Source organism: Stigmatopora argus, chromosome 2 (genome assembly GCF_051989625.1).
Source record: "Stigmatopora argus isolate UIUO_Sarg chromosome 2, RoL_Sarg_1.0, whole genome shotgun sequence".
NCBI lineage: Eukaryota > Metazoa > Chordata > Actinopteri > Syngnathiformes > Syngnathidae > Stigmatopora > Stigmatopora argus.
In genome coordinates, this window is record NC_135388.1 from 19,771,262 (window position 1) to 19,793,638 (window position 22,377).

At 37.9% G+C, this 22,377-nt stretch overlaps 2 protein-coding genes across 3 annotated transcripts; one reads left to right on the plus strand and one right to left on the minus strand.

Moving 5' to 3' along the window:
- The first annotated feature begins 968 nt into the window (after positions 1 to 968).
- tnnt3b (troponin T type 3b (skeletal, fast)) lies at positions 969 to 18,501 on the plus strand. 2 transcript variants are annotated; one of them, XM_077594134.1, is made up of 15 exons: positions 969 to 1,087; positions 4,924 to 4,963; positions 5,078 to 5,091; positions 8,290 to 8,412; positions 10,552 to 10,569; positions 11,498 to 11,518; positions 12,102 to 12,120; positions 12,197 to 12,242; positions 13,422 to 13,538; positions 13,615 to 13,692; positions 14,151 to 14,264; positions 15,635 to 15,744; positions 16,331 to 16,421; positions 16,896 to 16,936; positions 18,237 to 18,501. In XM_077594134.1, the coding sequence occupies exons 2-15, from the start codon at positions 4,944 to 4,946 to the stop codon at positions 18,271 to 18,273; spliced, it is 849 nt and encodes a 282-aa protein (XP_077450260.1). In that variant the 5' UTR covers positions 969 to 1,087; positions 4,924 to 4,943; the 3' UTR covers positions 18,274 to 18,501. The 2 variants fall into 2 exon arrangements, with proteins under 2 accessions (XP_077450260.1, XP_077450269.1); XM_077594143.1 differs by lacking the exon at positions 11,498 to 11,518.
- A 1,239-nt stretch (positions 18,502 to 19,740) lies between these two features.
- LOC144065819 (myoblast determination protein 1 homolog) lies at positions 19,741 to 20,937 on the minus strand. Its single transcript, XM_077588955.1, has 3 exons — positions 20,404 to 20,937; positions 20,125 to 20,197; positions 19,741 to 19,934 (listed from the first exon to the last, which is right to left on the minus strand). The coding sequence occupies exons 1-3, from the start codon at positions 20,935 to 20,937 to the stop codon at positions 19,741 to 19,743; spliced, it is 801 nt and encodes a 266-aa protein (XP_077445081.1).
- Between the last annotated feature and the right edge of the window lie 1,440 nt (positions 20,938 to 22,377).

Consider the following 22,377-nt stretch of genomic DNA (forward strand, 5'->3'; position numbering starts at 1 on the left):
AATATTGAATATGGTTGGTAAAAAGCTAAAGGCTTCTATTGAGGGAGTTGCAAGGAAGAGGCAAGCCATTTCATTTGAAACGAGTGGCAATAATAACGAAGCTTGATGCGCGTCAGAAAGTGGTAAGCGTTTCACGGGCATTGAATCGTTCGACCGTCAGTACCATTTATAAACAGAAAGATCGAGCAGCAGGACCCAAATATTGAACGTTGCACAAAGTTTGCAAATCAATTGAATGATGCCATACAGTGCTAGCGCATCATTTATGATGAAAAAAAGAAGAAAACTGTGCAATCGTCATTAGGTCGCTTCTTTAGGCAAGTTTCTAATACATAAATCTCTCTCTCTCTCTACAGTACTGTACATATTCTCTCCATTTTATTAAATGTTTTTTTTTCAGTACAAACCAATGCGTGTTACTTATACAAGCCTTAAACATACAAATGCACTTGTATAAACCTTCAATATACTTATATCGGCCTTAAACATAAATTATAATACAAAATATAGCACTGAATCAACTTACAAACAAATTCAACTTATGAACAATCGCTCGGAACCAATTGCGTTCGTAAGTAGGAGAGCGTCTGTAGTTGTCTTCCTGACTTTTAACTGTTGCTTAGTCCCTGACTGGGATGACAAACCGATAGACGGACTGATTAGGGAAGTGGCAAAAAAACACAAATTGACAAACACACATTCAGGCAGACAGATAGACACACTCAGACACAAACTCCCTCCATTGTTTGGATGCCAAGCTGATGTGTAACCCTCCTCCTCTTAGCCTTCCATCACTGTAAATTTAGCAACAGAAGCTTCTCAGCTGCTCCTTTCCAAAACCCGAGCCCTCGTCTCCCATCCACAGTATTTCATCCATCTCCTTCTCTGGGGTCATGGTTGGCCCCCTCCTTGCATTTCCCACTCACAAATTTATATACTACACCCACACCAGTCACTGTCATCCCACAGCCAATAAGGGCCAGATGAGCTCAAGTATCACTGTAACACAAGGACATATTCTCTGAGCAGTGACTCCAGATTGTGCACTACATCTTCGTCGTCACAGGAGCTTCTCTTCCTCCCTGAGGTAAGCATGGGGCAAATTTTCTTAAATGTACCTCCATTTGAATTCAAAATTTACTGCATATTATTAGGACAATCTGAACTCTGTGACTGAGCACAGTAGGGATAGATTGTACAATGGGATATAATTAAGAATTTGGCAGGTTCAAAATTGTAATGCTGAATATTTTGGGAAACATTTATTTTAGTTATCGTTTTATTTTTATAGAGTATTAATTATAGGATTGAATGATGGTGAATACAGAGTAAAAGTGATTGTAAGTTTGGCCTTGATCAGGTCACGGCAACACAAGCAGATGTAATAAAAGCATGACCCAAGAATATATTGTCTCTCAATATTAATTTAATAAAAGTATGCTCTCCAGAATTTCAGTAAAATGTTCATGCATAAAATACATTTTAGAGGGTTTATTTTTTTAACTCATAACTGTTTGCGCCATTTCTTTGATCACATTCATGTTATTACATATTTCTTAACTTTCTATAAAGGGCTGAAATGTTTGTTTTTTTGTATCTTAAATATCTACAAATTAATATTATCAATAGTTATCATTTACATTTAGTTTACATTTACTTATATATATTTGTGCATATATATGCAAAAATATATATATATATATATATTTTTGTATCGTAGCCATGTTGGCACTTGTACCTGAACATCAACAAAAATGTTTACATATTCAACAACAGATGTCAGATTCTACACGATCAGACCGAATAGGGATTTATATTACATTTAAATTAAAAAAAACGTTGAGATATTTATCCCAAATCAAAGGATGATCCTCTTGCATGTCAGGGTAACAACCTTTAATTTGATATGAATGCTTGGTCTGAGAAGCCGGCTGTCACGTTGGTGATATGTGAGACATCTTTAGATACAGTAATAATACACTAAATCACGTTGGCCATTAGGGGCTTCTCTCTCCTTGCCTTGTCGAAGTGATGTGTGGCTCTATATATAAATCCCATATCTGCAATCATTTTGGCCCGAGGATGCTTCTCTACCCCGTCTCACCTGTTCCAGTGCCGTTCTAATTTCAGAAAGACTCAGAAATACTCCTCGGCGCTCAGTGCTTTTTTACTAGATACTCGAAGTGACCGTCCACTAAATATACAGTTCGCTGATGTGTAGGTATGTGCTGATAGAATGACCGACACAAAAGAGACATAACTGTCAGCATTAAGTAGTCGTTTGTTGGAAGGTAAGGCTGATTGGCTGCTGGGGTGTAGAGAATCTTCCCTTTGGTCCAAGCCGGAGGATTAAAGCAACTATTTGGACTGTGTTCCTCAGCTGATGGGTAGAAATTTGATCCTGAACTAATCCTTTAAGTCCTCTGCACCTGTGCCCATGGCTAAGTGTGAAGGAGTCATCCAATAAGACTTCAAATAGTATATCAAATATGATACAGTAATGTGCAGTGTCCACTGCATCTTCACGCTTTGCTTCTTGCTACTGTCACAATGAAATTTCCCGAATACGGGATGAATAAATCCAATTCAATTGAGCTCTTCCTCCCTGGACTCAGCTATACTTGAATTGAACATTTTCAAACTTTATTGAAGTCTTGCTCTTATGGCAGAAAATTCCGCACTTCCACCTTTATAAGAATTTAATACCTTACCAATGTATAAAGAAGGTAAAAAAACATCACTTTTTCCTTTTCAATTTCAATATAACAATCCCACCATGATGGTCAAATAGCCATATGAAAGCTGCAGCAGTGATTTAAATAAAGATTTAAAAAAATAGGGGGCGGCCTGGCAGCTGAGTGGTTAGCGCGTCGGCCTCACAGTGGGGGACCTGGGTTCAAATCATGGTCGGTCCACCTGTGTGGATTTTGCATGTTCTCCCCGGGCCTGCGTGGGTTTTCTCCGGGTATTCCGGTTTCCTCCCACATTCCAAAGACATGCATGGTAGGCTGATTGGACACTCTAAATTGCCCCTAGGTATGAGTGTGAGCGTGAATGGTTGTTTGTCTCCTCGTGCCCTGCGATTGGCTGGCCACCGATTTTTGATGTCCCCCGCCTCTGGCCTGAAGTCAGCTGGGATAGGCTCTAGCATCCCCCGCGACCCTAATGAGGATTAAGCAGTTCAGAAAATGAGATCAGATGAGAAAAAAACAAATGTCTTACGTTTTCTCCGCACATTGAGTGTGAAGCAAAATAAATAAATAAATACATATTCTGCTTTAAAGACTTAAGTAAAAATATACGTACCATTAAAGGCATATACCATTTTTTGCACCTCTATCATTTTACCTCCAGATTGTTTTGTTGCTTTGTTGCCTTTAAGCAAAAACAACAAAAATGTAATATGTAAGCGGCCCGGTGGGGCGAGTGGTTAGCGCATTAGCGCGTTGGCCTCACAGCTCTGGGATCCTGGGTTCAAATCCAAGTTGGTCCACCTGTGTGTAGTTTGCATGTTCTCCCCGGGCATGCGTGGGTTTCCTCCCACATTCCAAAAAACATGCATACTAGGCTGATTTGACACTCTAAATTGCCCTTAGGTATGAGGGTGAGCGTGACTGGTTGTCTGTCTCCTCGTGCCCTGTGATTGGCTGGCCACCGCTCGCCTGGAGTCAGCTGGGATATGCTCCAGCACCTCCCGCGACCCTAATGAGGATAAAGCGGTTTAGAAAATGAGATGAGATGACACTAAAACCACAATCTTTCTCACCCAATTCCGATCCCCTGGCCTTTTGAAGGTCAAATTTTCTGTACGTATTTTGAAAAATACTACTACTAATACTAGTAATGTTTAAATTGAATAAAATAACAATGTCCAGGTATGTTAATGATGATTGTACTGTCAAATTCTATCTCTCTAATTTTCTGAACCACTTAATCCTCATTAGGGTTACGGGGGTGCTGTAGCATATCCCAGCTAACTACGGGAAAGAAGGTGGTGGCACCCTGAATCGGTGGCTAGCCAATGGCAGGGCACATGGAGACGGACAGCCATTCATGCTCACGCTCATACCTAGGGGCCATTTATAGTGTTCAACCACCCTATGCTGCATGTCTTTGGGATCTGGGAGGAAACCGGAGTACCCATAGAAAACCCACGTAACCCCAGAGAGAACATGCAAGCTCCACATAATGAGGACCAACCTCGGATCGAACTCCCGCGCCCAAAACTGTGCGGACAGCGAGCTAACCACTCGGCTGCCAATCCGCCTTTTTATTATTAGTAATAGATGGATTGATCAACTAAAATGAATTTAAAAAACTCACTGTAGTATTTAAATCATTGCATGCTGTTAACGGCAATAGATATCCAATTCAAATAAATTTTATCCTTCAATGCCAGTGATGGCCCAATCTATTTTGACTGGGAGGGATAAATGAACAATCCTTCATTCTAATTAGATTGGACACCTAGCACCATCAAAGCCAGGCAATGCGTTAAACGAGTGCACTGTCAGGGTATTTAAAAAAAAAAGTTAGAATTAGTGTATGAATATGAATTAGTGTGATACATTGGGAAGACTTGCTATGAATACTCATCAATCCATTTTGACAGAGTGTTGACAGTGATCATTTGCTAGCAACCTTTCCCAGTCCAACGTATCCAAGTTAAATGAATGCTCTACAAAGGGTTAATTGGCCCTTTTTACTGGCTTCGGGGAACAAATAGTAATCAGGTTATATATTGGACAGGGAAAACACACGCAGATGATCCCACCTGTCAGGGCTTCATGGGGTTTGTTCTGATGTTATTTTTACTTTTTTCCATCAAAACAAAGTTAAAGACTAAATAGAGAAATTAATAGGAAAGTGATGCAGACGCATTTCAACACAGTGGTCTCAAAGGCTGTCTATTTTTGCCCTCAGTTGCAAGGTCTGCTGTCACCATGTCTGATACTGAGGAAGTGTAAGTGAATCACGCATTACACATTGACTGATGCTGTTTAACTTCCTGGAAAACATGTTGAAGACATGTATATTTTCATGTTTGGTTGATTTTTGTTTTGTTTTTGTATTTTAGGGATCAGTATGAGGGTAAGTAACCATTCAGGAATGTTTGAATGAGTTTTCTACCATCTACAAGAATTGCAGCTGTCATAAATTGGCCAGATCCTGAAAAGGCGCAAAAGTGTCCTTGGATTTTGATAACTTTTGTTATTTTAACATTTTATTCCTAAATGCTCTCATGTCAACAACTGTTCTCAAAGACGGTGGTGATGATAATGTTCATGATTTGAATGCACTGCTAAAATATTTTAGTATTTTGATACTTTAAAGTTTATACAAATAAACTGTACTTAGGTGTAGCCTTATTAAGTCCAAGAGCCCTATTTTTGTCAAAACATCCATTTGTAAAACGCGCCCTAAAGTGTATTTCTATGCCAATGCAGACCATGTAACGCCAATTTGAATTTGACAATTTCTACTTCGACTAGTAGTTTTGATGTAAGATAGACAAGGTGCAAGCAGATAGATATGCTGCTCATTCATAAATTTGTGAACAGTATACGTAGCTCAAAACCACTAAATTATTCTATAAATATATTTATCTAACACGTTGTTACAGGTATTTTTATTAGGTTTCTAAAATAAGCAGGTCTCTTTGCCTAAATTCATGTAATATGTCAGTTTTGTCTTCCTAAACTTCCTCAAACCAATCCTGACTCATCTTCCATTGGGCAAAACTAGTTCCTATTTCTGTCGACTAGGAGACGAGCAGCGCAGGAAATACCATATTTTCACGACTATACGGTGCATCGTATTTTTAGCCGCAGTGTCAATAACGAGTGCTATTTCTGTATTTTACACACACAAAGGACGCACCGATTTTATAGACGCAGCCAGGCATGGCAAAACATACACCAGCTTAAACATACACGCTACCACCACACGCTAAAAACACGTTTTTAAAAAGGCAACGGAAGCAAAACTGAGTTCGGTTGTACTTTATTTAGCCATTTGTACTCACGTCATCATCACCCACAAATCCATCAAAGTCCTCATTTTCTGTGTCTGAATTGAACAATTGTCCAATTGAGTCATCGAAAACGCTGAGTTTTATACGTTCGTCCAGGTGGCCAGAATCCATTTGCAAATAGTAGCTAGCTAGTAGCTAGCGTAACTATTCCAACGCTGCTTTCCATGCTTCGTCAAGCTGTGTTGATGTCGATGTATACAGGCCACAATCCATTGGGTGTATTGACAAAAGAACTACATATCCCAGCAGTCACTGCGCAGTACTTTTTCTACGGGGAAAATAGTAGAGTCGGGAGCTGCTTGCCGTAGTTCTGAGAGCTGTAGAGAATGGTGTACCCTATCGACTGATTTATTTTATTTTATCGTGATAACAATTTTAGTATTGGTCCATATATAAAGCGCACTGGATTATAAGGCTCCCTGTCTATTTTGGAGAAAATTTAAGGCTTTTATGTGCGCCTTATAGTCGTGAAAATACGGTATGTAGAATTTTAAAAGAGAATGGTATTTGGTGTGAAAGTAGCGGTGATGTTCACATCTCTAAGTAGCATAGCCTGCCCCCTTTCCAAAGCATATCCTTGCCACTGTCCACACAATTACAAAAATGGGTCATGATTTGAGTAGCTTACCAAAATAGGGCCCGAAATGTTAACGCTTTTTCTAAATAATAATGTCGTATGGTTCACAGCACATGACAACCAAGTGAGATGATGTTAACCTCCTAAATTTTTTCTTTTTTTCCCCATTCCATGGTATCTTTGCAAATCTGAAGACGAGGAAGGTAAAGATGACTGAACCAGTTTGGGGGTCCGAAGATCTGTCTTCACTAATTTTTTAGTATTTGGGTTCCATGCTTAAGTTGAAGTGTTTGACACAGACATCTGGTGTTTAGTATGCAATATATATTATTACTTATCAAATGAATCCATTGCATTGATCTATTTTCCGAAGCGGAGATTAAGTGAACAAATTTGGCCATTATTTAGTGTTTATTAAATATGCCTACCTGCTACATTACTATTTATTTACGTCACAAACGACACACAGGAATGTTATTTCCTGAGTGACAATTATAGGTATACCTCGGTAATTGACAACAATGACTATACTAATGTAAGATTTTATGGTTTGGTTTAAATTTTACTAACACACAGCGGTCAGTCAAACAGTTCAAGTTAAGGGTGTATTGCTGACTTCAGAGTGATGTTTTGAATCACATGGTTAAGCAAAAAATGGGATTGCGCTTTCAGGCTCACTACATTTATTTTCTTGCCATGTGATTAGTGTAACTGTCATTGACATTGTTCACACAATTGCCATGGTAACCTATCTTAATTATGTTTCGGCTTTTAGGGCACATGATTCAATGTTATACATTATATGCTTAGCTAAGTTATCACATTAACTTCAAGTTAACTCAATTTTTGGTTCCCGTTAATTATTTCGATCGCAAAGTAACTCGAGCTGCCTAGGAAAATGTAGGGCCTTTATCCAACTTTGACTTTATGAGCAACTGCCTTTGAGGAGTAAAACATATGTTCGTAGTCTTGCATTAATTTTAATTGTTGTAATTTTATCGGCATTTTTTCCAAGAGCAAACAGAATAACGATGACGTTAGCAGCAATCAACTTTGATTGCATAATTTCAATTAAATTGAGATTTACACTGAAACTGTTTTCATTATCAACTGTTATCACATCGAATATAGTGTTTAAAATAGTGAATGTTTGAATGCTATGGTATTATAATTCATACGGCAATACATTAAAAAGAAACCTGTGACCCAATATAGTTTTGAATTAATCACTTGATTTTATGCCCAACAATTAAATGAATTCAAATTAGGTCCCATGCCATTAACATTAATTAAAAATGTTATGTAGGCCTACATGAAAAATACTAATATACTACCCTCAACTCTACTCTTTATTTTAAGAAGAGCAATGTTGCTGCAACATAATGCTGCAAATAAACTAATTCAAGTTAAGTTAAGACCCATTATGAGCCCCCCATGGCTTCTGTGTAGAATAAGGTCATATGACTCCAATCATCACCATTGTCATCATCATCATGTTTCTATCTTTGTTTTCCAGCAGTGTCGCCCCTCGCTCATCCATCCATCTTCTGTGTAACTAAAGCAATCTTTCACTTTTGTTTTTTTTTGTTTTAATGGCTCTGTCATGTCTGTGGTCTTCATTATTGGCCTCCTCCGACAACCTCTCCTTGGCGGTTTGGTGCATGCTGCGTGGTCGTAGCCCAGGAGGAGCTAGTAGAAGTAGAAGTAGCCCCTGAGGCGGAGGCCCAGTTAGAAGCAGAGCCAGAGTTTGAGCCTGAACCTGAGGTAGAGCCTGAACCAGAGCCGGTTCGTGAGGAGGAAGGTACGTGCCTTGGGCAGACTCTTCACCCTTCTCCCGCTACCCTCCCTGCTCTCTAGGACAGTACGAAACGTAGTACAAGCCAACTAAGTGTGCTGCGAGATAAATATATCATGTTCCCAAATTTGATTTTTGACATAAAGAATATGGACTGGGATTTTCTGAAAAATTTCAACAATATAATAGAGCCATATATGACAGTTGGTAACACAAACGTGTGTTAAGATCGACTCGCTCAAAGGCAATATTTGTTTATTGGCAGTCGGAAGTAAAAATATAAGCAAGCAAAAATTATATTTGTGTAAAATTATTTTTAAATTTATTTAGAAACAGTGCATTTTTTTGAAAATGCAACTACTGTTAAAAAGTGTTGTATACTACCGTACTATAATTAAAGCGTAGTGATTCCTTCAATCCTGTGTCATATAAGAGGTTATATGTTGTCCTAAAATAAAAAAATAATTTCATAAAAATATTTTTTCATTCAGCTTTTGAAAAAGACCAGACATACTAAAATGATATCATTCTACATGAACCATGTCCTTTTCATTTTAGACGCATGGAGGCAGCATTGTTGTGCTTTGTTAAATCACAAACATGCATGCTAGAAATTTTAGAAATTTGGTCATTTTAGCTGATTGTAGCATCATAAAAAAAATGTTTTTTTTTTTAGAATGACCTGGTCACCAGAGCCCGTGTCCCTGTACGAAAGACTGATTATGATTGATCATGTAGTTGTTCGAAAATGGCAAATTTTCTGATGAAATGCGCATGAAGCCGCGTATCATCTTGATACATGAAATACCCAGATTATATGATTAATTAGAATTATTTTTTTAAACTCAGGTACAATTCCTACCACTATGCTATCAACTTTTCCTAAAGACTGATAAAACTCAGAAGCTCCTCATTGTAGGTAGACTCTGGCGAACAGGCCTCTATTGCACCTTGCACTTTAGTCTGATTTTAATAAGGAACCCAAAAGTACTCATATTAAACCTTCATGAACCTCATGTTTTGGGAATGAATTATAAAAAACACAATGTTCACATCACCATCATCGTTAGCTGTTACATAATCAAACCAAAGCATTCCACCGTTTTTGCTGCATTAGTGTGTTATGAAATGTGCATACAATGTTTAGAGTGCAAATAGTAAATTCAACGGCTTTTACATGATCGAACTGACCCATCTCATCCGAGGTCTAAGCTAAAATTCTATCATGTTATATTGAAATAGACTCAGACGACATTACGTGAACCTGAACAGAACTATTGTTAAAGGCCCTCACCTTGGATGACGTGTCATATTTTCTGCTATCATGTAAAAGCTACTTGTTCAACTCCATCCTTCCATTGTTAGAATCGTTCTTTTTGCGATTAGATGAGAAGTGAGCGTGGCAAACTGCAACATGATATTTACACTGGGGTGTTTGCATGCAATGGTTTCATATTGGTGGATTTCAATTGTTTTTCAAATCATCCTGTCTATACATGTGTCGCACATAGCGTGAAGTCACTGCAGTAGTTCTGAGCTTAACGTGTACTTACTGGGCATCATGTCAATAATGTAGGGGTCGTTTTACACAATACAAATTCAGGTGGTTATGCGCGGGCCATAAATGGCATAAATTTCAACGTGACAATGAAAACTCTTTCCATTCTTGATTGATTTTTCACATTTTTTTAAAATCTTTTTTTAAACCAATTTTGAGGCTCTTTGTTGACAACTTGCTTAAAGATATGCTAATGTGTTTCAAGTAAATCTAAAAAAAATGTTTGGCTGCTCATTGTCGATTATTTTGTATTATTACTATAATTATTAACTATTAATATTTAGTAAATTGGACATAAATCAATATCTGCGATCTCATGAAATTACAAGAGTAATCAGCTAGGGAATAACTATTAAGCAAAACAAAAAATGACTTCTCAAGTTTCTCAATCCAACAAGGCATCTGCTTTTGAATCCTTATTGATTTGCAACGTTATCTGCAGAACTATGCAGTGGTTCACGCTGCCTATGCAACACCCCAGTTTTGTAAATGGGCCTCATTAGCCATGCATTGTAAAGCGGCAGCAAGCAAGTATGATCACTAATGATTTCTGTTCTGCTCCTGCTTTGGACGCTTGCTGCATGCAGACGCCTATGAAGAGGAAGGTATGTTGGTCTAGATTATTTGAATTTATTCCCTTGTTTTTGTTTGAGCAATTTTATTTTTTAGGAAAGGTGGAGGCAACATAATCTCTGCGCTAGCCAACTTATGTGTCGTCCGAACAAGGGTGTCCAAGCCACGGCTTGCTGTCAAAATGAAGTCTGCTACCCCTTTTTTTGTTTTATTGGACAGCACCAAATTATGAAAATATGATTGAATGTGGCCGCCAAAGAAACTAAGATTCAGCCTACATTCTGCTTTCCTTCTCAGTTTTAACATTGCATGGATATCGGATTTATACAGTGCCTCTATTTGCTTAGTGATTAGAACCTGAAGAATATTGAAATCAGTATAGACAAATGTGTAGAGTTTCATAATGTTTTTGTATAAAATAAACTTATATCTAATATAGTACCATGTAATAACTTCAGTCCTTTTGGTTGTGATTTTCTTTACATTTTTAGGTTGCTGTCACTAAAAATGTTATCTGTTCAGCAAAGTTTCTTTCAGTTGTGTAAATCTAAATATTTTCTATTTCAATATCCTTGTACCTCCGAATTATTTTGTTGCTTTTAGCGCATAAATTATTCACCACCAGTGAAAATGATAAACGACCAATCCAACTTGACTGTGGGGACTGGCAACGATTGAACGATTGTTTCCCTCCCAGCCAAAATAGATTTGACGTCTATCACCAGAAATGGCCGCCAGTGACTTAATTTAAAAAAAAAGAACTTTATAAAACCTTTCAAAGACCATTTCTACTAAATTCTTATCCTCCATTATACAATTGAAACTGGGAGGATTTCAAGTCAGCTCAAAAGGGTTTGGACACCCCTGCGCTAAAGCAATGTGATGAACCAAACACGCTGAGCCATGCTTAAACATCTCATCTCTGCCTCTTCTTTTCTTCGCATGATTGCGTTCCACCAGTGGAGGAGGGAGATCAAGATGGTACTTTGTATTTCCTGCTGAGTCGCTGTTGCTTTTGCTTGTTTTGATTTCTTCCCGTGTTGGAATGGGGCTCCCTATAAGAAACCTCTAAGATCATCTCAAACCACTGTACATAGACTGTGTCCTTGTGGGAATCCAGTTGTGTTTCTACCATGCACATCTATTAACCGTGATTCGACTCTTAAGCATAAAACGAGTGTCAAACTGTTGAGGTAACTGTTTCCGTTACGTACTAATTTACCAAATTAACTCAATAAATCAGGTTATGCCATGGTATGAACTTAGGGTACTTAACAGGAATTTGGCACCTGTGTTGTGGAAAGTTTTTCTAAAATTAAAACTCACATCAGTATACTGTCTACTGGAGATGTGGAACCATTTGTAGCCCTGTGATGTAACTGTCTACTGGAGGTGTGGAAACATTTGTATCCCTGTGATGTAACCCAACTTGTCCACGTGGAATCCTGCCCCTAATTAACCAAATTTCCCCACATTTTAGCTTCCAATGTTCTAACCTTTGCTTTTCTTCCACCCCCCCCCCCCCCCCTTTCTCTCTTGTTTTTGCCATGTACTGAACATTCAGAAGAGAGGCCAAAATTCAAGTGAGTGACTTTTACTTAATGGATTAAACACCTTTTGATGCCATACATATACTCATGGTGCTTTTTCATTTAACAGACCAACTGCTCCCAAAATACCTGATGGTGAGAAGGTTGACTTTGATGTAAGTATAAACCTCTGAATAGATTAGATTAGATTAGATAAGATTAGATTAGATTCAATAACTTTATTCATTCATTTATTCATTTCACTGTCACAGTAGCAAGAGGGTGAGAATAGAGACACAGGAAAAGACATTTTAGACATAAATAAATAGGTTTAAAAAAGTTAATAAATAAGCGTGTTGCTGAAATATATATATATATATATATATATATATATATATATATATATATATATATATATATATATATATATATATATATGGTACCGTGGTGAGACCCAAAAGCAGGGAAATGGGCAGAGACAAGGAGTGACAAAACTTTAATAACTTGGTGAAGTGGTTCTGCCGCCTGACTTTGATTCAGTCGGTCTTGCTTCGATTCCCACACAGTGGCGGTGTGATTCTGTGCATGAGTGGTTGTTTGTTTCATTGTCTCGGGTGATTGGCTGCCACCTGCCTGTTGTCGTGGTTGGCTGGGATATGCTCTAGCATCCCCCGTGAATAAATCAATAGTTACTCATCTCATTTTCTGAACCATATTATCCTCATTAAGGTCATGGGGGGTGCTTGAGCCAATCCCAGCTGTCTCCAGGCCTAAGGCGGGGGACACCCTGAATCGGTGGCCAGCCGATCGCAGGGCACGAGGAGACGGACAACCATGCACACTCACACCCATGCCTAGGGGGAATTTAGAGTGTCCAATCAGCCTACCATGCATGTCTTTGTAATATGGGAGGAATCCGGAGTACCCGGAGGAAACCCACGCAGACCTGGGAAGAACATGCACACTCCACACAGGTGGACTGACCTGGACTTGAACCCAGGACCTCAGAGCTGTGATGCCGACGCGCTAACCGTCCGCGCCACCGGGGCCACCACTATATAGACGTACATATGTATATATATATATATATATATATATATATATATATATATATATATATATATATATATATATATATATATATACATATATATACATATATATATATATATATATATATATATATATGTATATATATATATATATATATATATGTCTTCTCTCCCCATCTCACCTGTTCCAGTGCCGTTCTAGTTTCAGAAAGACTCAAAAAGATGTTATATTAAGCTAACAAGTATACTCGTAGATAACATGTTCATTTCTAGTGAGGGTGACGTCTGCTTTGTATCATACAGGACATCCAGAAGAAACGTCAAAACAAAGACCTCGTTGAGCTTCAGTCGCTGATCGATGCTCACTTTGAGTGCAGGAAGAAGGAGGAAGAGGAGTTAATAGCTCTCAAAGACAGAATCGTGCGATCCCACACAAATACTTCAGCATCACTATCACATCTGCTTAGTGACTAATTTTTTGTTTGTTTGTTTTTAGGAAAAGCGTAGAGCTGAGCGAGCTGAGCAGCAAAGGATTCGATCTGATAAGGATAAGGAGCGCCAAGCCAGGCGGGAGGTACCAAGCTTCTTTCTCTTAACTTGCCCTTACGTCTCCGGAAACTGGGAAACATTAAATCACATTGTTCTTGAATAGAACATAACTGAAAAAGAACATTGTCATGATATGGGGAAATCCCTGGCTCATGGTTGCAACATACAATGCCCTTACAGTAATATAAAAAAATACTGATGAATAGACTTACATATATCTACATTATGTACATTTTTTACCAAAACAGACAGATAGCAGCAGTTTATGAAGCAACTCCATATACAGTAAATACTGAATATGTCACACTACAAAACTTAATCACGAGAGGATACAGTAGAAGGAAGATAAATTAATGCCGCTAGAGAGCATCAAAAACAAAATTTGGATCGGTTTACCCTCTGGAGCACGAGCTGTGAATGTGATTATTGTTTTTGCTTCAAAAATTGTATTGACTGACTGTGAATATCAATGTGATCAAACAGGCAGAGCGGATAAGAAAGGAGGAGGCCGACCTCAACAGGAAGGCTGAAGATGAAGCCAAGAAAAAGAATGCTCTATCCAGCATGGGATCTGGTTTCAGCAGCCATTTGCAGAGGGTATGTTGGATTATTTATTTTTCCTGTTAAAGCACATAACCCTGTGTGTTTCTATAATTTGGGGATGTTGAGGGAGACACATCATATGTCATTTCAAAAATGACAAGTGGTGTTTCTTTCATACATTCATTTTTAGTAGGTTGGACTATTATAATGGTATATTTACTAAAAAGACAGACAGGAAGCTGAAATTAATACAGAATACTCCTGCCAGCAGTGATACCTCTTCTTACAAAATTAATTGGATTTTTCCTAATTAAAAGCATATTTTACATTAAATTAGCATAACTCGTTCTCTTGTTTTATACTACCCACTAAACCCTTTTAAAATGGTAAAAGACACCAATTTTGCAAGAAATAAGTATGAAAATACAGTGGGGCAAATAAATATTTAGTCAACTACCAATTGTGCAAGTTATCCTACTTAAAAAGATTAGAGAGGCCTAAAATTGTCCACATGGATAAACCTCAACCATGACAGACGGAATGTGGAGAAAAAAAGAAAAGAAAATAACATTGTTTGATTTTTAAAGAATTCATTTGCAAATTATGGTGGAAAATAAGTATTTGGTCAATACCAAAAGTTCATCTCAATACTTTGTTATGTACCCTTTGTTGGCAATAACGAAGGCCAAACATTTTCTCTAACTCTTCTCAAGCTTTTCACACAGTGTTGCTGGCATTTTGGCCCATTCCTCCATGCAGATCTCCTCTAGAGCAGTGATGTTTTGGGGCTGTCGTTAGGCAACACATAGGCTTTCAACTCCCTCCACAGATTTTCTATGGGGTTAAGATCTGGAGACTGGCTAGGCCACACCAGGACCTTGAAATGCTTCTTACGAAGCCACTCCTTTGTTGCCCTGGCTGGCCTCGTTAGACCTCGTTAGAAAACGTTAGACCTCTTTGACAGCCAGAAATCTTGCTTGTTTGTAGGTGACCAAATACTTATTTCCCACTCTAATTTGGAAATAAATTCTTTAAAAACCAAACAATGTGATTTTCAGTTTTTCCCCCTCCATATTCTGTCTCTCATGGTTGAGGTTTACCGATGTTGACAATTACAGGCCTCTCTAATCTTTTCAAGTAGGATAACTTGCACAATTGATCGTTGACTAAATACTTATTTGCCCCACTGTGTATGTATGTATGGGGGAAAAAGTGTTGGGCTACAAAGTATTTTCGGGGGATATTTGATTTCTTTTGAGGTTCTTCTGTAACTTGGATTGGTTTTGTATCTTGGAATAAAAGCGTTCTCATTGAGGCTTTTCTTATTCTGAATATTTCATAAGTAAAAGCATTCGTAGCACAGGTGCCGTAGTATGTTGGGTTAATTTGTACTTATCCACTAAATTTGCCTCGCAATTTTACAGGTGGACCAGAAGAGAGGCAAAAAGCAGACTGAGAGGGAGAAGAAGAAGAAGGTCCTGGCAGAGAGATGCCAACCTCTGGACATCGACGACCTAAGTGACGACACTCTTAGGTAATACCTTGAAGCCATCCTTTACCAGAACAATGTTGTATGATTCGAATCATTACTTATAAGTCTCCACAAGTCACAATGCTTTGGCATTTGTGTGTGTTTCCATTGCAAATTGACCAAGCTAACCAACATATAGAAAAAAAGCATGTCACAAATATGCAATGCAAATAGGTTTTCATTTCTTGTATTAAAAAAAAGTTAACACGTCTACTCAAGCTATATTTACAATTGGATTTCTTATTATACTTTGGAACCCAGATCAAGCATTTACTTTATGGTTTATAACATTTTCCCTTTTTTGAACAGAGAAGTAATTGTAAAAAAAAACAAAGAAATACAAAGTAGAAGCACTTTTAGTGTTACTTTATGATTCTGTTATTTGTTTTGTGTGACTGTTATTGACAGAAAATGTGTGGAATTGCAATCATACTGCTCAAATAACACAATTCACACCATTTTGTTACCATATCCACCACATAAACTGCATTGCTTCAAGTTACATGATGTTTGAAGTTTTGTGATACCTAAATATCCCTGACATTGAAATTGCACTGACATTAAATTGCTATTGGCTTATGGTTATCAGGGAAAAAGCAAGGGAGATGTGGGAGTGGTTGCACAGCCTGGAGGAGATTAAATATGACCACTGTGAGAAGCTCAAGAGACAGAGATATGAGGTTGGTAAAGATTTTCATTTTTTTATGTTGTACTTCACATGCACTTGCTTTTTCATTAAAAACTATGTAAACCAACCAACTATGGTGAGTGCTTTAGATGATGATGATGATGATGATGATGATACATACATTATGCTTCTGGTTCAGTTTAACAGTGGTGCCCACTGATATAATGATATATTGCTTTCGCTTTTTTCTGTTGTAAAAGAATCCTGACTGATATTCATGTGATATCCAGTTCATTTTACCATGAACCCTCTTTTAATCCAAATCACTTTTTGCAGTGTATTTAGTTCAAATTGCTATTTTTTATTCCAGTGTCTAGTTGATCTGTGAGCAAATGAACTGAAGAAAAATCTGTATCTCGATCGACAAAATTAAAACGTTTTTAACTTTCACATTTAGAAAATAATTTGAAATCACAGGGAAACATGCAGTGGGAAAGGTGTTCGATTCAATTGTACTGTCTTTCAGGTGATCTCTCTCAGAAATCGCATTGATGAGCTGCAAAAACAGTGAGTATGCAAAACTACTGCAAGTGTCTGTGCAGTAGGGTTCTTATTAAAAATATATATAAATACTTGTGCATCCTTACAGTGTACATACATCCATTAGTATACGTACATAAATGAGTATATATGATTTGAAGTGATGCATGAAAACTACTGTCTTAGCCCAACCCTCATCTTAATACCATCATTGTCATGTGACAATTGTATAAAATAATTTACAGAAATGCTTTTTAAACCAAGTGAATTACAGAGAGAGGAATTTGAAATAATGACTTAACTTTAAACTTCTACACTACCAATTTCAACATTTTGCAATCAATATAATTAATCTATCTTTATAGTAGCGTGACAAAAACATTTACTCCTGAAATATATAAATATGTTGTATTTCTAATTGAATAAACAATTTAAATGTATGTTGTTGTTTTTTCTAACAAACCATTCTTTCTTCTTCCTATTAAATTGCATATTGTTTTAAATATGACATAAATATATAAAAAGACAAGAATTAAGACAAATATCACATCATCTATTTGAACTTCATAATACAGTGGTACCTCGAGATACGACCTTAATTCGTTCCGGGACTGAGCTCGTATGTCGATATTCTCGTAACTCGAACGAACGTTTCCCATTGAAATGAAATAAAAACAAATTAATTCGTTCCAACCCTCTGAAAAAAACACCAAAAACAGAATATTGGATTGGAAAAAATGTTGGAATAAATGTAATCTAACCTTACACTAAACTTAATTCTAATTTTGTATTAAAATTTGATACCTTTCTTCTCGCGGGTTGGCTCTTTGCCCCGCCTCCACCCTGTCTTTCACTATTGATGGGCTGTTTGCTTTTGTATTCTCTTCAAAATATTCCGAAAATGATGCACACAAATGTCCTCACAATAGGATAACGCACGGCCACTTGGCAACGAGAAGTAATATATACTCCTCGTATTAGCGATCGCGCCGCCATTCGCGCCGAGTGACGGGAAAAAAAAACACTGAAAAAATGCAACGCTCCGCCCAGTGCTCGTAGATATCTGTTATACACGAAAGAGATGCGGCAAAAAAGACAGTGCGCTAAAATCATAAACAGCCTCTCATGTCTTGGCCACCTGGCTTTCTCGTATCTCGAAATTTGTCTCGTATCTAGAGATATTTATTTCCTCGAAATTTTACTCGTATCTCGAATTGTTTGTATGTCGGGGTGCTCGTATGTCGAGGTACCACTGTATGTTTCTAGAATGAGATATCATTACAAAAACACTGACACGTTTCTTTCTCTTTGTGTTTGCGCATTGCAGTAGCAAGAAAGGAGCCCACTCACGCCGCAGGAAGTGAGGTCTGTCCCAGTCAGGAAACAACGTTGTCAATGCTGCGACCACCCCGCCCACGAGAAACTGGCAGCGTCAGTACTGTAATGACAACTGGATGTCTTACTGCCTATGTTTGCCTAGAGAAACTGTTTTCTGGAAGGATTTGCCTTCATCCAATACATCAAAAGTTCATCATTATGTTTGTATAAAGATGGTGTGGCCGTCCAGAAAATAAATAATGTATCTGAAATCATGCTTGTTTACTGTTTAATCCATTTTGAATTATGAATAATACAATCTGGAATGTTTTTTGGGGGGAAGTTTTTACTATTATTCTTGCTTTTGAAACTTTCAGGGGCACTTCTTTGGTCAAAGGTTTTGAGACTCATTCGTATTCAACTGAATAGTTACAAGTCTCAAAACTTATGACAGCAGGTATTAATTGGAAATAAAGGATTTTGACTCCATCAAGTACATCTCACTATTTAACAATAATTACATGTCACAAGGATAACTTCAACTTTAATGTTTATCAAATTTTATTTTCCCTTTTCTTACATCCCTTAGTTTAATTCGTCACTTGATTCTACATTTACATTGCAAATATACTGTCCCAACATAAAGTTTGGGCATCTGGGATTTTCCAAAACTACATCTAAATTTTTATCTTAATTATAGATTGAAAAAGAGTTAGGCGGCCCGGCGACTTGAGTGATTAGTACGTCAGCCTCACAGCTCTGGGGTCCTGGGTTCAAATCCAGGTCCGTCCACCTGTGTGGAGTTTGCATGTTCTCCCCGGGCCTGTGTGGGTTTTCTCTGGGTACTCCGGTTTCCTCCCACATTCCAAAAACATGCATGGTAGGCTGATTGAACACTCTAAATTGCCCCTAGGTATGAGTTAGCTGGAATAGTGAGGATAAAGCTGTTCAGAAAATGAATGAATGAAAACAAGTTAGAAACTATTGTTGTTGCATTTGAGATTGAAATGAACTGGTACATTAATTTACTGTGTATTCTTAAAAGCAGAATTATGGTCCTTATTATTTCAGTGTAGGACTGAAAAAGTCTGACGACGCACTCAATTAGTTCTATATTAACATTCAAAGCCAGAGAGAACCCTTAGAACATAATAACATTTTTTTAAATATTTTTACACATCTGACTGGAGATGTGAGAAGATAAATATTCTTTAATAAATGTACTGGAATTCACTCATAAATTACATATAAAATACAAATCGAGGTATTTCTTCTTATCAAACTCCAATTTACAAATTCTACGAGGTGATCTTTACTCATTTTTCCACACCTCCGTCCAATTAACTTGGATGCTAGCGTACCTGAAAAGGGTTGTTGTGTAAAGTCCACAAAAAGGGCCAAACTGAAATTTAATCCAACAATCCAAATGGGAGCGTCCTTCTCTGAGGGAGCACATGGTCAATAAAGGTATAATACATTTATTTTGAGGAAAATAGTTATTTGGTCGTCCCGTTTCAGAGAGGCCCGTATATGCTGGTGTGGTCCTCAATAATTCTACAGACTGTAGGGCTGCTCTGAGGGGATCCAAGTCCTCGGGGAACTACACTATCACCCAGGGAGATCTTTACTTCTTTTGTGTTGATGCGTTCCACAATGCTGGTTAAACAGTCCAAACTGGAAAGGAGTGATGGTGTACTTGTGCTGGAATCTACAAAAGTGAAGAAAATATAGTTTTCATTTCTGGACACAAACGACTCTACCAGCAGCCTAAAATATTAGCTTGATGCAGTTTCATGCAGGAATTATTGATCCAATTTGGTCATACATAAGTCAGAATGAGTCAGATAAAGCAGAGGAAGAAAGTTGGGTTATAGAATGAAAAAAAAAGGGAAACTGACCGTGTTTTGTCTTGTCATGGTAAGAAGGATCAATGTTTTCATTCTTGGTTGGGCACGGAGAGAAGAAATCGACCTGAGGGGAAATGTATTCAAAATGAAATCAAAATGTTGTAAAATATTTTTGTTAAAGTCCATTTGGGAAGCTTCTGTGTTATATTATCAAGTCTAGTAGCATAGTGGTAGTCTGTCAGGCAGATTTCTGTGAAGTTAGAAGACGTAAAGCAAGCCAAATAGCACAAGTTTAAATTTTATGAGCTTTTCAGCTGTTGTTGGACTCACCATGCCATCGGAGCAATTGGACCGGGGGCTGGACATGTCTGCACTACAGTATTCGAGCGCTGGGTAGAAACTCTCATCCTTGTTTGATCTCAGCAGAGCCTGCAATGACTCGATATAGTCGATTGCGTTTCTTAAGATCTCCACTTTTGGAAGCCTCTGGTTTGGGTCGGAAGCCGAGCAGCGCTTCAGGGTCTCAAACGCGTCATTGACCTTGCTCAGTCGTCGCCGCTCTCTCATTGTTGCCGCCTTCCTCCTGTCTTCATACGTTGTCTTCTTCTTGCAGGCTTTGCAGGCCCACTGCAGGCAGTTCCCTCCCTGGTGGAGATCCCGCGGAGTCCTCACATGCTTGTCTTCACCCACCGGGAATTGATGATGGTAATGGAAATTCTGATGTTCCCGCAACTTGGGCGGACCGACAAAATTTGGTTTGCCAACCAGGTCATCGAAAAAGTTCACGTCCCCAGCGTCTATGCGAAGATGTTCGTAAATGTCTTCGGGAAATGAGAGAGGAAAAGAAAAGTCATGCAGATCCATTTTTCTTTGAAGGAATGTAAGATTTGTCGCTAGATCCTCTAGGGACTTCCAAAATATTGGAGTGTGAATGAAAAAATAAAAGTAAAAAGGAATGTGGCTCTCCCTTTAAAGTTATTTTGCTTGCTAAGCATCAGTCTTTGACACTTCACTCCCAACGCTGTTGACTGTTTATATTAGGTAGCAGTCACTGAAGGGGCGAGGCATTGATGTAACTGAGCAGTGAGCAGAGGGGCGTGTCTTTGTGGCGGTAAATGCAAGAAATGATGGAAGGCTAACATACGGAAATCCATACGTTTCTGAACCGCTTATCCTCACAAAGTTTTGAATAAATAACAACAACAACTGCAAAGCAAGAGAATCTATGTTAGTAAATAATTAGTATTCATCTGCTTTTTAATCTGATGTAGGTGAACAAAAACAGGAACAGTTCATCTGCAACCAATCAGATTTTAAACATGATACGGCAGGACAATCTTTGCATGAAACATAACACACACATTATATTCTAATTAGTGCTGTAGAATTTTTGGTTTGAGAAATATTTTCAGTTGTAGTTTTTGAAAAAAAATATCATCAGACAACAATTTTGTTCGAAAGGTTGCGGTTCTTTTTATTTTTTAACAAAAAAAAACATTATACTAGTTTGAACATGTTCTATGCAGAAAATGCATACACTACATTTATTCTTCTTATCTACCAAAACTGCATTTTTTTCATAAAAGTTTCCAGTTGGCCTGTTAAAAAAAAATGTAAAAAAATAAATAACAAAAACACCACAGGTGATGTAGTTACTACTTATAGTGGAAATAAGTGTTGAATGTAGTGCGTGAACACACCTTTACCCTGGACAGTAACACAAAAACATGCGGTCTTAGTGTTTCACTCCCGCTCAGGAGATCACAAGGTCCTAAATTGGTCTTTGATCTGCGGGACAAACACCCCCCAGTGAGGGTCATTCCTGGACAACAGTTTAAGGCAACTTGTATAAACAGGTGACACGACATAAACTCACGGGTTGACTCAGGTCTCAGTTTTTAAAGCATTAGTGTGTGTTTGAAGTTCTCGTCTGCTGTCATTTTCTTCCCAGTTTTCTTTTGCAATGCAAAATGTTGAATCAAATAAATGGTCTCTTTGGGTTCTTTAAGCAACCTCAAGTGTCTTGTTAATTTGTCCCGTGTACTTGAGCTTGATGTTTAACAGCTTTGGTTTGTTGATACATGGTGAAAAGCACATCTCTTTACAGTTTATTGGGCAGAACTTTAAATTTAGCAGCTCATGAAACCCAAGACCAGTGACCTTTGAGCTTCAGCGGGTATTATCATGAGATAACTCAGCTCCTACCCTGAGACTCGTTCACGCTGTGCATTGTTGAGTTATAACGAGAAGGTGGCAATCTATTAGACGTAGCTGTCATACCCACTACACTAGTGAATTCATCGT

What these genes read in the sequence shown, in the direction of transcription:
- tnnt3b (XM_077594134.1), top strand. Translation starts at nt 4,944, where the DNA reads ATGTCTGATACTGAGGAAGT. An exon ending in GTGAGAAGGTTGACTTTGAT is followed by an intron (nt 12,243 to 13,421) that starts GTAAGTATAAAC and finishes TGTATCATACAG; the next exon opens with GACATCCAGAAGAAACGTCA. An exon ending in CTAAGTGACGACACTCTTAG is followed by an intron (nt 15,745 to 16,330) that starts GTAATACCTTGA and finishes TATGGTTATCAG; the next exon opens with GGAAAAAGCAAGGGAGATGT.
- LOC144065819 (XM_077588955.1), bottom strand. Translation starts at nt 20,937, where the DNA reads ATGGATCTGCATGACTTTTCTTTTCCTCTCTCATTTCCCGAAGACATT. An exon ending in CCAATTGCTCCGATGGCATG is followed by an intron (nt 20,198 to 20,403) that starts GTGAGTCCAACA and finishes ATTTCCCCTCAG; the next exon opens with GTCGATTTCTTCTCTCCGTG. An exon ending in CCATGACAAGACAAAACACG is followed by an intron (nt 19,935 to 20,124) that starts GTCAGTTTCCCT and finishes TCACTTTTGTAG; the next exon opens with ATTCCAGCACAAGTACACCA.